The 13,505-nt window shown below is 41.6% G+C and overlaps 1 protein-coding gene across 1 annotated transcript in view; it reads right to left on the bottom strand.

Moving 5' to 3' along the window:
* The window catches only part of LOC310935495 (low-density lipoprotein receptor class A domain-containing protein 4-like), a gene marked incomplete at both ends in the record, with an annotated part of 130,902 nt that extends 120,177 nt beyond the window's left edge, over positions 1-10,725 (bottom strand). The window contains one exon of the mRNA XM_083899415.1: positions 10,686-10,725. Within this exon, the coding sequence (XP_083755541.1) occupies positions 10,686-10,725 (40 nt within the window). The remainder of the gene's footprint in view (positions 1-10,685) is intronic.
* Positions 10,726-13,505: the final 2,780 nt, after the last annotated feature.

The following is a 13,505-nucleotide window of genomic DNA, read 5'->3' as shown; positions in this document are numbered from 1 at the left end:
AGTGATGGTGAATTTGACCTCTGCATTTAACCCATCCTTATTACACACCGGTAGAGAACATACACAAACTGGGTGCAGGAGCAGAGGGCAGCACTTATCTGCACCCAGGAAGCAATGAGGGATGCTTTTTTCCTGGGATTTGAACCGGCGACCCTCCAGTTACAAGCCCAATTCCAAAAGAAAGATTGCACTCAGCTGTCATTGTCTGACCGAACTCTTAACTCCGTGACTCTACTTTGTCTTGTTGTTTTACAGAAAGTCAGCCGTCAGTCATGAGGTTTTTCCACTTGCTCCCACAGATTCTACCACTGCTGTCTGTGCTATATGTAGAAGGAGCCAACTGATTAGTCAAACTGTGAATATTCTGCGTCCTCACTTACCCGCGCGACGCCTACGTCTATCTATCATAAGCAACCCTAATCACTGGTACACTTCAGTACTGTATACTGCAATATAACCCAGGCGAAGCTCTTCTCTAAACTTAACCTTTTAGTAAACGCTTCAACTGTAGTTTGTGCTTTAGACTATTATATATTATTAAAAGTAGAACATCGGAAGAAGAATCTATGCTTTTTTTATATCTATATGTGTTGATAATTTAGCAGAAAATGCTGCTGTAATTGCTCGTCTGCATGTCAGTGATTATATATGTGGTGCTAATTACAGTTGGGAAATGGATTTAGCGAAATCAGTCTTTACTTTTTGAGTTCTGACAACGAGCCCAACTACATCGAAAGTACTCTGACAATGTCAAAGATGGCAAGCCTTCACACACACACACACACACACACAAATTACTCCGAAAAACAGGAAACAAATTACTCAGAAACACAGAAAAAAACAACATTATACAAAAAATGTTGGATTTTTTTCTTCCAAATGAATGCAATGCACTTCCATAATATGCGCGCACACACACACACATATACATTATATATATATATAAAGGTTTCTAACAGAACTGGCTACCCAATACAAAAAAAACGCTACAGGATTTGAACCCGTGACCCGTGCACACCCAATTCCATTCCACGTCCATAAGCTCCCACAGGTAGTTGATTTAACAATTACAAAATGCAAATGCAGTCCCAAACAACAATAATGCCATAAACATTACAAACAACGGCCAAAACTATCAAATGTGAACCAAGATATTGTGATTAAGTTATTTATCAACCTAGTAAAAAACCTTTAAAAGTCCACCTTAACAATCAATGTGACATGGATGTGACTGGATCAGAATTATGCATTGTGTGACCAGCACAGAGACAGGTACACAGACAGACAGAGAGACAGACAGCCAGACAGTAGATCTGAGTCTCAGCCCCAGGCAGCAGCAGGTGGGCAGAGGGGTAGAAGGTCGTCCTCTAATAACCCTGAGCTGTCAGTCACTTTATAGACGAGTAAGGGCTCCACATTTCAACAGCTCAATATGTCCTGCCTGTGGAGGGAGACCACACTGTGAGAGATGGAGCAGGGGAGGGAGGGTGGGAAGGGGGGTGACAGACAGAGTGAGATAAAGGGAGATGGACAGAAAAAGGGGGACCACCAAGAGAGACAAGGAGTGAGGAAATGTGTCGGATACAGAAAAGAGAATAAGAAAAGAGAGGCTGGACTGTTATTGAGAGTGACTCTGCAGTATTGTCTCCATATAGCCGTCTCAAAGGGAGGTGTAGGCAAGGAAAAAAAACATAAACTTTTCAACATTTACAACTTCTAAATCTCCTTTGTTCGTCTTTATTGAACGGACATGTATTCTCTTCTTTGTCTATGGCAGCTTCAATCTAAAGAAGATGAATTAAAGTGGAATTCTGACTAAATGCAACCCCGAACCAATGTGTCCCACTGTACATGGTAGAGGTCGCTAAATGAAAAGCCTTGGAACACTGGACACCATGTTTCATGCACTTTATTCATACATACAAACTATTTTATGAACCTGAAAAGAGTCAATGCAAGCTTTCACTTTAGAAACCTAATTTCGCTGGGCAATATAGTGGCCTTGTACGGGACCACGGTCGATTTTTGCTTCCAACAGGTGCACATTCAATCAATCAGAAAGGGTGCTGTTGACAATGTGACATTCAAAATATTCAAATGAAAAAAGCAAATGTGACCAGCCACCAGAAAACCTGCAACAAGTCAAGATTTTTGTTTCACCAAAGAAGCCACTCCATGCTTAAAATTACAGTATTGGGGGTCTTACCATAAACCATAAACTTTCTATTTGAATTGAATTCAAATAGAAAGTTTATGGATTTAAGCAGAAATGTCCACTTCGCACCGATTCCTAGTTTGCGGTGTGGTGGTACCACAGTAAATTAGTATACTGAGTTTGCTACGGGACCTTAGTAAAATCTTTAAACTGTCCAACAGACATCCAAAAGTTTGCGTTGAAGTTGTAGAGCTGAAGCTCCCGAACAAACCCTGCTCTTCTTTCGTCTTTAGTTTTGGGGTTTAATTGGGCTTTCCTTTTCTTTGACCACAAACTAATCATAATTCTGTGCACTTTATTCAAATGGTGCATTATGTAATAAATCTAAACCAACTGGCCATAAAACCATAAAATGTCACTGAACACACCAACAACAACAGTACAGCCAAAATATTTGCATTCATTTTTTTTTGCAGACTGCAAATCATGTTTATGTTTTGAAATCATGTTTTGGCATGTGGCGCCACCTACCGACGTCTACCAATCATTGCAGTCAATAGAGTCTCAGCTGCCGAGCAACCACGGGTTGCCAGTTACGTCAGAAAACGAAACCTAAAAGACCTCGGTATTTTGAATTTGAATGTAGTAACCAATTTTGGCCACATTCTTACATATGGCACGTTTAAATTCAAAGTAATCAATTTGGCCTTTTTTTTTACTTTTATGCAAAGTGTAAGATTTGTAAATTTTTGTATAATTTTGATCCGAGATTAAATAAGGGAGAAAATATAAATTAGAGTGACTGGGAAAGGAAGAACTTACATAAAAAAATAAGGATGGCAGAAGGTGTCCAGAGAGGGGAAAGGAGGGATGAAGCTATCATAGTTAGCATCAAGGATGAAGCCAACATAGGGAAAAGAATACTAAAGGGAGGAAAACCAGTGCGAGGTAAATTTTTTCGAACATGACCTTGGTCAGCAATCTCCTCCTGCCACACCTGAGCACATCATACATACAACACGTTCACAATGGAAATCAATGTGGGTTAGTTTTCACTCGCCACAGAGGCAGGAAAAACACGCAGCTGAGTGAAGGCCATACATTGTGAAAAGTGTGTGTATTTTACCAATTTTAAGGAACCCGACTTTAAACACAATCTTACGTTAACCTTGCAGCTATTCACAACGAGTGTCTGCCTCTGCGAGAATGTCGATGTGTTTGTCTCTCACTGCTCAATGATTTTATTCCCAACTCTAAAAAGTGATTTCTTCACATATGCACTAGTCGACCACAGTACATACATATATTAGCAGGATGTGTATAAATATTTACAGGAAAGTGGGTGTGTAGAGATCTGAAAACCAACGCATTAATCAAAATGTTAACCACACAGCGAACATGCTGCATGTCAGCCCCTCGAGGGCTGTGTTAAATGTAATTAAGTCGTATGGAACAACAGAAAGCTTTCAGTTAGGTTACAAGTAAATCTGCCAGTGGGTGAGTGAGTTTTTCTATATGGTGACAAAGTAAGATGTCTGTCTCAGAGAGATCCCATGTCCCGCAGAATAAGGGTTCTGTCAGTCGCTGTGCGCTCCAGGTCTTTCAATCCCGCACACTTCAGCTGCAAGTGGAATTGCTTTGACAAAATTGGTGAAGAGTGGAGGTGGTACGTTCTTATGTGGTTAACAGTGGAAATGGAGACGTCAGAGGAGCGGCTCTAACGCCTCAGCAAACACGGAACAAGAGGTGGTATTTATTTGCATGTGCTTTACAAACAAGATCGCATTTCAGTTACTGTGTATTGAGAGTAAAAGTCTAATTTTAGTCGGACTAAGACAATAATTTGGTTTTCTTAATGTCATGTAAACATGTTAGTCCAACTAAAATACAGCTAGTTTTGGTCTAACTAACTAATACCCAGATAATGTGATTCATAGTCCGATTTCAGCTATATGTATCAGACTGGACTCAGATTTGCCGTTGTGCGCATGCACCAACATTTCCTCCCCGGTCTTAGACTCAGAAGTAGAAGGAGACGTATAAACTGCAGTGTGCCAGAAATACTACGGCCATGGCAGGTACAAAACAGACAGAACTACAGCACAATGCATCTCACCGTTTGTTTTTCTGTGACATAAAGGTCACCAGGAAACTGATTCAATACACACTATCTTGTTGAGAGACACAGCGCCACCTACGGAGGTGGAGTCAGACGTACACAGCCAATAAATCAATGGGACTCTGCAAGTTGTCCTTAGTCAGACTATGGTCTTAGCTTTATTAAACTGTGCATGTAAACGTACTGAGCAAAAAGCTTCAGCTAAAATCCATTTTAACAAATCTATATTCTCTCTCTCTCAGTCTGAAGTTTCTGAAAGTAAATTGAGGAGAAACTTTTTGAGAATCTTGCAAAACTTTATCCAATCTGGTGCCAGAACTTTACAAAAAAGTTTCTCTCTGCCTGTGAGGTGAGACTGTTCGCCAGTGAATAAATATTAGTGGACCCATTGTAAGTTCTTGATAAAGCTGAGGACGATGGAAATGAGACAGATTGTTACAAAGAAAAAGCAGTGGATGGAGAAAAAAAAGGAGATTTTCACTTCCTGTTATTTATGTGAACCAGCCATCTTCATTTTCTCTCCATCCACACATGGTGACTTGAAAAAAATATTGGCTGTTAAATTCTCTTCTCAGGACTGTGTAGGTGGGTACACACTGCATATGATTGACATTTGCTTCACTTTCCTGAGCTTTGTGTCACTATGTGCTCCTCAATTCCCTTTGGCCCCCGGTTTGCAGCCCCTGCTCATTTCTCCCTGACTAAGTCCCTTAGTCTCTTCATCTCCCCACACCTGTCATTTTCTGTCCGCCCACTAGATGTGCCCAGACTTTTTCTCTGTCTCCTTACCCACCTACTCATCAGTTTCTTATCTTCAATTACTTGAGGTTGCCTGCCCACTCACACTTCTGTTACTTCATCACCCCAGCTACTATTTAAAATTACCATTGTCGCCTTTTCTTGGCTGAATAATCTGTTTATGCTCCCATGCTACCTGTGTTTATTGAAGTGTTGTTTGTGCCTGCCTGTCAACAGCCTATTTTCATCAAATATGAATATGCATCTCGGTCGTGATATCATAGCAAAGGCATTTGCCTATGACAGAATACCACAACAGTATGGTAGCCAGCCACATTGTAGCCTTCAGCCTATAACACTCATGTCAGTGAGTCTGCAGTCTTCCTGTCATTAGCCATCGACGCCACCATTTTTCAGACTCAAATCCTTTTCAATTTCAGTGAGCTGCTCAAGGAGCCAGACTGACATCCAGCAGCCATCTTTCAAAGGTAATCACCTGGCCATTCTCACAGCTCTGTGAAGGACACAGAGAAAGATGTGGCTGCCATTGCTCTGTTTTTGCCATGGGACACGTCAGCCGCTAAACACTACAGAGCCTTAGCTAACAAGTGAACCACAGCCTCAGGTGCTCAGAGACCCAGAGCCTCTGCTGCCAAGTACTACAATCTCACTTACCAATTGACCTGGAGCCTCTGATGCCCAGTGCTGCAGAGTCTCAGCTACCAACTGACCTGGAGTGTCCACTCCGGTGCTACAGTATGATGGACACTCAGCCAGACCCTGAGCTGCACTCAAAGTGGCCATCCTCAAAAGACAGTCTGTCTTTTCTTGAAATCTTGAGATCTCAGCCATTACTTGTACCTGAGTCAAATGTCAAAGCTGCCTCTGATCTCCTTTCAGCGACCCCTACCAATTCCTGGTTCCATGTCTAGATGGGAGCTCCTCTTGATGACCGAGCTGATATCAACCCAGTAGCCCCCGCTGCCGGTACCATCACATGAGAACTTCTCTGACCATTTTCCCTCGTCTCATATCAGACCACCCATGCAAAGGTCCACTTGCCATTGTCCTTTCCTTCTTTTAGCTTGTTCAATTTCCTTCTATACTGATTGCTCACCCAGACCTCTTCATCCTACTCTGCTGGACATGACTGATGAAGCAACTTCACTTCATCAGCCTGCCTTTGACTCTGCATTCGAGTCCTCCCTACCTGCGCTGTTATCAGCATATGTTGTGCCTGTTCAGAACGGATCAATTACACCTTTTTTCTCATCGCTGACACATTAAATTTAGTCACATGATGTCTTATCCGCCATGACAACATGTGTGAGTACACAGGGCCTTGAACAGACCCGTCACTCTAAGTAACAATGACAGCACACACAATTTGACTATTAATTGACTCCTAGTTATTATCAATTCCATTAACAGCGGCTCCTTTCGTTTCAAGTGTCTATTTGCCTTTGTGCTTTTCCTCCTGTGAGATAACAAAACATATCACCTGTTCTACATAAAAGAAAATTAGACAGAATTAAATTTAAAAAAGTCAATGACACACACAATGTGGAGCTGGAGACAGGAGAAAGTCAGCATAAGGGAAGAACAAAGACGACTATCAATTCACAGTGTTCCATTGTCTGCAAGAAACCCGTCAATACTGAGAGATTTAATTAAAGATAATGCATCATTCTTATAACTGTATCTGCTGCTTTGTATCTGCATAAAATCAATTTGCACTCATCTCGACTTCATTTCTGTGGGTGTATATGTTTTCAAACGCTACTATGTTGAAAATTGGACAGACTTCACCTCGTGATTAATCTGAGGCGAGTCAGCGTTTCACAAGTCTTAACCCTTTCATTAAGGGGAGGGCTATCACCCCCCAGACGACGAGATCTCTCGTCAGAAGCTCTCCTGTAAGCCCGAGTACGACTTCAATTACAACAATCATAATTAGAGTAAGTGATAATGTTTTAATGAGAAACTATTAAACTCCAGTCTACAGAGGCTAATATTGTCGGCAGCACAGTGCCCATTATTTCCAGTGAGAGCTGCTTTTCTCTCTGCAGCGGTCGACACTCTTCTCCTTATAGACCTGTTCAATTCCCTCATAAATGTCAATACGCGCAGAAATGGCACTCATTCATGCCGTACATGCCTTCATGTAAAGGAAGATATAGATGAATCAGCAAGATTGTCTAATTGCAAAAAACTTTCAGCAAGTTTTTTTTTTTTTTTTTTTTTAACAAAGTTCTCTGGATAGATGTGCCTGCACTGCATTCTGGGAAACTGTTGCTATCCATGAATTATTTCACCATTTTTTCACATGAAAATAAACAAGGAGTAAAGCTGGGATAGGCAACACATTTTTGATCAGTAATTCAACTGTAGGCCTTTGCAGAAAGAAGACCTGGGCTGGTTCATGACCTGGTCAGAATGAGCGACTTTCTGCATGGAGTTTGCATGTTCTCCTCACTTGAAACCTTGCCTGAGCAGGTACTGAAAAAAGTACCAGGTACCAGGTGCTATCCCTAATGGAAAAGCAAAATAATTATGCCATGCCATGCTGAGGCGAGTCCCGCTGGGACCATGTAGTGGAAAAGTGGCATATGTGGCCCTGTGATGGATTGGCGACCTGTAGGGTGTACACCACCTTTCGCATTTTGTCGGCTGGGATTGGCATCAGCGCCCCCGTGACCCTAATGTGGAGGGTAAAACGGTGAACGAATGAATTCCACGATAACCTTTCAGCGCACTGTAAATCTGCTCTGTTTCACTTTAAAAAAAAGAAAAAGAGTGTAAAAGAAAAAGAGCCACATAATAAAAGCAATAAAACAAGTGTCAATATAGGTGGAGCATTTCCGAGATGGAGAGATTATCTCAGGTCCACTTCTCCCATTCCTATCCCTTCTTTACATTCAAGACCTGATGTAAAGACAGGGAAGGGCTGGATGTGTTTACATTTCATGTTCCTGTCACACACAGCGCACTGAAGTTACTATTTTAGTTCAGTTTATGTCTATTATTTATCTGTAATGTTGCAAATTGGTATTCCTAATCTTTATGTTAATTATATCCTTTCTAACACTCTTGCTTTTGCATGTGCTAAAATAAAATGAATGCTTATCTGGTAGGTGTGGCTGAGGACAGTGAGTGAACATCACCATTTAAACGACCCGGGGATGAGAGTCAATGATAATCAACTTTACTTATTTTTATTTTTTTTTGGGGGGGGTTGTAATCCTGTCTAGTGCAGCTTTGTACATTTACACATTATCTGTTCTTCAGGCTCTGCGAGTCAGCACATTCAGTTTGAAATAAAATAATGGATGTTGCATGAAGTCTCAGCTTCAGTTGAAGTGGGTTTACATCACCGCAGAAAGAACAGTGTGAGATTTAATCATTTGAACACGGTGCCTGGAGCCCATGGAGAAGTATGTATTGATGTGTGATCAGTATGTCTATTAGAACCATAGAAATCACCTGACACCGTGTATCTCCTCCCTCCCGAGTAATGATTTCCAAGCGCTTTTCTGCAGCTGCTTCCTTCAGGTCTTGCATGTAATGAATGTCTCTCTCTACATTGAGTCTCGTTGTCACTAAAGACTTTTTTTTTTTTTTTTCTGGCTGTATGTTTAGGATCACTGTGCTGAGTGAAAGATGAACACTCAACAAGGTGCTGACACTCGTGCATACCTGTGCATTCATCCGGCTGTTTCTGTAGACAGAAATAAATGCCAAGAGCACACAGCATATACCATATAGGCACAGGAATTTCATTTTGCACATTTTGCGGTTTTTATATACAGTCTATGGGTGGTAACAAACCATGAAGTTTTCTCTGTTGACTTCATGGTTTTCAGTTACATTATGACTGTTGACCAGGAAACACATTTTTTTGTAACACCTGCTTTTTAGATTAGTATGCAACACAATTAATATGTCATTAATAATCTGCACTTTAAAACCAAACAAACTGGCGTTAAAATAACACAAAGATGAGTGAGAGGTGTCCAGTTACAACAGTACAACCCTTACAACTAAGGTACAATGGGGCAGATGTACCAACATGTTAGCACTCAGTTCAGATGTTAATCCATTGCAATGTGCATCTGAAAACAGGGAATGGTATGTACAAAAGACTGAGCATGGCAAAACCGCGGTCTGTCTGTCTGTCTGCTGTGACACAGACAAGCAAACTGCGCTTGTTTCCTACTCATACATATGCAGTCATGAGAGAGGAGAGGGGAAAAGTGGGAGTTTCACCCAAAAAAAACATGACAGGTGATGTGCAAAGAGTGACTCATGATTCATGTATTTCAATACATGTATGAAACCTGCGGGTAAAAGTGCGTGTCAGTTTTGCAGTCTTAAAAGAAGGAGTAATCCAGGTAACATGTTAGAATGAGGGTGGAAAGAAACACACATACACACACACACACAGAACGTGGAGATGAGCTGAAAGGATTTCCTGATCAATGAGGATCTGTTTCTGTTTTATCCTGGAAGGTGGTGGCTCAGTGACAGTTGAAAGGAGCGTCAAACAATCACATTTTTACTACCAGTTGAAAAGTATGTGCTGTAGCACCCCCTACTGACAAGAGGTGGAACACAGTGCGTAAATAGTTTGGTTGTTTTTCCTCCTTGTTCAGGAAATTGAATAATCGTTTTTTGGTTTTTTTTTTAATTTACTGCGAATGATGATTCTGTTTGTCCGATTATATCTTGAAACATGTTTAAAGTATGTTGAATTATTACTTTCCAGTATCCATCCGCCCTCGTTAGAAACACTAGCTGCGGAGAACCCGGAGAAAACCCACGCACACACGGGGAGAACATGCAAACTCCTTGCAGAAAGGCCCTTGTTCCCACTTCAATCTCATTTTTTCTTTTTTAAATATTGATGGAGACTGACTCAGATTAAACATTAAAGGCGAAGTAATTACGGTAGTTTATAGTGGCCCATGACCATGTTATTTTACAAGACTTTTTGAAACACTACGAAAATGAAACAAAAACTATTATACAGCGACTAGACAATGCAGGAGCACAAAATTTGTATAAAAAAGTGGATTTTGGGTCATATAAACCCATAAATACTATGCAGTGTTCCTTTAAATAAAGGATGTATTCTTCATGTATGTTCAACCTGAACAACAACTTCTTTAGTGGCGTGAAAAACTCTCCGTCTTTTCCTGTGTCTACACTCTCCACATTTTGGGCCAATCAGCTCAGCAAAGGCTCAAAAACTTTTCCCAGAATACACAAGGAAATTTAATATTCATTAGCTGAGTAAACTGAGTAAATTTGTTGACGGTCTAATGAGCTTTCACTGCTCGACTATCTTTTTCAAACCGGCGCAGAAGCGGCCTAAAATAATGTTAAGTGCCATCACGACCTAACGGCTTTCTATCATGTGCAATTGTCTGTCACAAAATGTTGGACTAATTTGAACAAAGATCCCAATATAAACAAAGTGTGGCCACAAGAATTAAATTGTATTGGACAACACTCTCACTCATGTAGGTCCTTATTCAATTTTATTATTAGAACCAACCTTGGAGGGTGAGGAGGAAATTTACTATGGCAACCTGAAAAATGTCCTTCATACTCACACACACACACACACACACACACACACACACACACACACAGACACATTTTTATTTTTACCTTTGAAGGCATTTGTGGCTGGTAAATCAGTTTCCTGCATACTGCTCCTTCCCACACTCTGTCAGCTGCTGCTGCTGCTGCTGTTGCGATGGATGCCAATACACCAACCTTAACCAGTCCGAGCCGCGGCCACGGGGGGGAGGGAGGGTGGCCGAGAGGAAGGGGTGGCACCTGCCATTCTCACTGCCATCTTTCTTCATCAACAGTCCATGTGTGGCAATACAAGAACCTGTTGCCTGTCAAACTCTGGCATAGGTGACAGAGGTTTCCTCCTCCACTCCTCAGCGAGACAGCTCGCGGTCAGTCTTGTTCACTAAGTGTGCAGCTGCCCGGTTCTCGAAAAAAATGAATGATGGTGTGGAAAGTCTTTGGACTGTTTTTACTTATGGTGTGAAAGGATGGCTTAGAGGAAGAGGAGCATAACATGAGGAGATGCAGGTGTTTTTTTTGGGAGGTGAGCGCTGTGAAAAGTTAGAGGAGGAGAGAAGCGAGTTTGAGAAGTTTCAGTGGGGGTGTGTTTAAAGTGGATTCTGTTGGACCAGAAGACAGGCCCAAAGCCATGACCAGTGCAGGTCTTTCAACTTCTACAGGTGTCTGGTTGCAGGTGAACCTTTCAAAATTCCTTGTGACATTTACTATCTATTTCTCTTGTCTATATCAGGTTTGTCTCTTTAACTCAGCTCTGATCAACATCTTGTCTCCTTGGATTCTCCTTGCTGGCTTGTTTCTGTGTTTTCTCTCCTCCCGTCCTCTCTCTCTCTCTCTCTCTCTCTCTCTCTCTCTCTCTCTCTCTCTCTCTCTCTCTCTCTCTCTCTCTCTCTCTCTCTCTCGCTCTCCTCTCTTAGGTCTTTTGTCCCGCTGCTGCAGTCTGGAGCTCAGCACGAGGTACTGAGGTGCTCTCACATTGGCACAATTACTAGAGGAGAAAAAAAGAGGGAGACAAAAACACGGACAGGAGCAAAGTTAGTGAATAAAATCACAAAAAAACCTAACAACATTCGGCAAAATGAATACAAGAGCTAGAATATCTGCTGCCCTGCAATGACCAATTGAGGGAAAAGAGCACAAAAACAACACTAATCCACATCCACCCACCCACACACATACACACATGCCCACGCTCACAACCACAGTGTGTGCGTCTCATATTGGATAGTGGGTGGGTGGCTGGCTGGCATGGCCCCCGTTAGCTCCTCTCAGCTACCAGGTTCTTACATGAAAGGGAAAAGTTTTTCTGAAAGCCAAGCACCGCCTGTGACCCTATTTCACAGAGCAGGAGAGGTGTGTGTGTGGAGGGGGGTACAGAACCACATGTCAGTGTGCCACTTTGAAGTCTGCCTGATAAACAGGGCTAGAAGAGGCTGCAGCTGAGGAAACAACAAAACTTTATTTACATTTCAAAAGTGCCAAGTACTGCTTTTTGTCAGGGAGAGGAATAAAAATCCCCCAAAGAAGAGATGAGGAGGAAGAGAGGGAGGAGGAGGAGGACGGGATCAGAGGAAAACCAGTTTTGGTGAAAGAGTAACAAAGAGTATTCTTTTTGTTGTTGGAAAGAACATTCAAATCGAAACGATGAGAGGAGACAGATAAATCATAAAGTAGGAAGGCATGCGTTAAAAAAAGAGTAAATGATGAATTTGAGAACTATGAGAGCAACGATAAAAGACAAAGAGAAGAGGAGGAGGATGTAAAAAAAATAAATCTGAAAAGATATCAGGAAAAAAACATGAGATATTGAGTTGCAAGTTTAAAAAAAAAGTTTAAAGAAAGAAACAACATGGGGTGAGAGAGAACGATGGAAGGAAGGGAGGAATTTGCTGGCGAACAAAGCAGACAGACGGTACACAAACACACGCCCTGTCTGAGCTTTGCAAAAGCTTGACAGATCTCAGTCTTATCCCAGCTGCGTTTGCTCCTTCTTATCGAGTCTTATCATGGTAAGAATACAGACAACAGCCTGCGCCTCGACAAATGGAAAAGTGAACAAACCAGAGGACTCGGCTGCTGCTGCACCGTCGACAGGCATTTACTTCATTATGTGCCCTTCTTGTGCGTCATCATTTTGTCTTGCCAGTGACTAAGCGAAATTAGCAGCCAGCGCGTCTCAAAGACCACAGAGAAGAACAGGGATTAAAAACTATTCTGGGGTTGCTACAGTTTCAAATCCTTAATTGGGCTGAAATGAGATACTTTGGATTTGTAGCGATTAGCCAGTCAAAGTATTCCTCAAGGAGAGAAAGGGCAGAGGGAAAGGAAAAGGATGAAAGGAGAAAGTAAAGAAGCGAATTGGCCCTTTTACAACATTAGTGCAGAATTATCACACATTAATCCTGTTTGATATTGACTGGAGCAGCTAATGTTTCATGAAATAATAAAAACTGCTTTCGGCTTTGACCTAGACTTGTTTTCTTCTCAGGTCTGTCTGATCTCACAAATGTTTGGAATATAACTCACAGTTTCGTCAATGAAGTCTGGGACATTCAGAGAGAACATTAAAGGCTGCACTGTTATTAAACGATAGTTCAAGATCACAGATATACTTGATGTTTCCTCAGCTCGTTGAAAAGAGAGTTTACGAACAGTAATGGAGCCATTTAACAAGTCATGTCTGTGTTTTGATTATCTAAATAGTTTTAATGTTTATTATGATGCAGATTTTGGATAGTTCGGAGTGCTTTAGAGGGTTTTTATCGTGACACAGTAAAACACACTCTGTGGGAGTGAAGTATTTCTTTTTGGTGGCTTTGTGTGTCTGTCTGTGTTTCCGCACTTGCCAATATGACCAACAGAGGCCGACAGAGGCTTGTTAGCGTGAATGCG

The sequence above is a fragment of the Microchirus variegatus genome, assembly GCF_963457635.1.
Source record: "Microchirus variegatus genome assembly, chromosome: 1".
NCBI lineage: Eukaryota > Metazoa > Chordata > Actinopteri > Pleuronectiformes > Soleidae > Microchirus > Microchirus variegatus.
The sequence above is the reverse complement of the archived record's forward strand: the minus strand, read 5'-3'. Positions and strand labels throughout refer to the sequence as shown.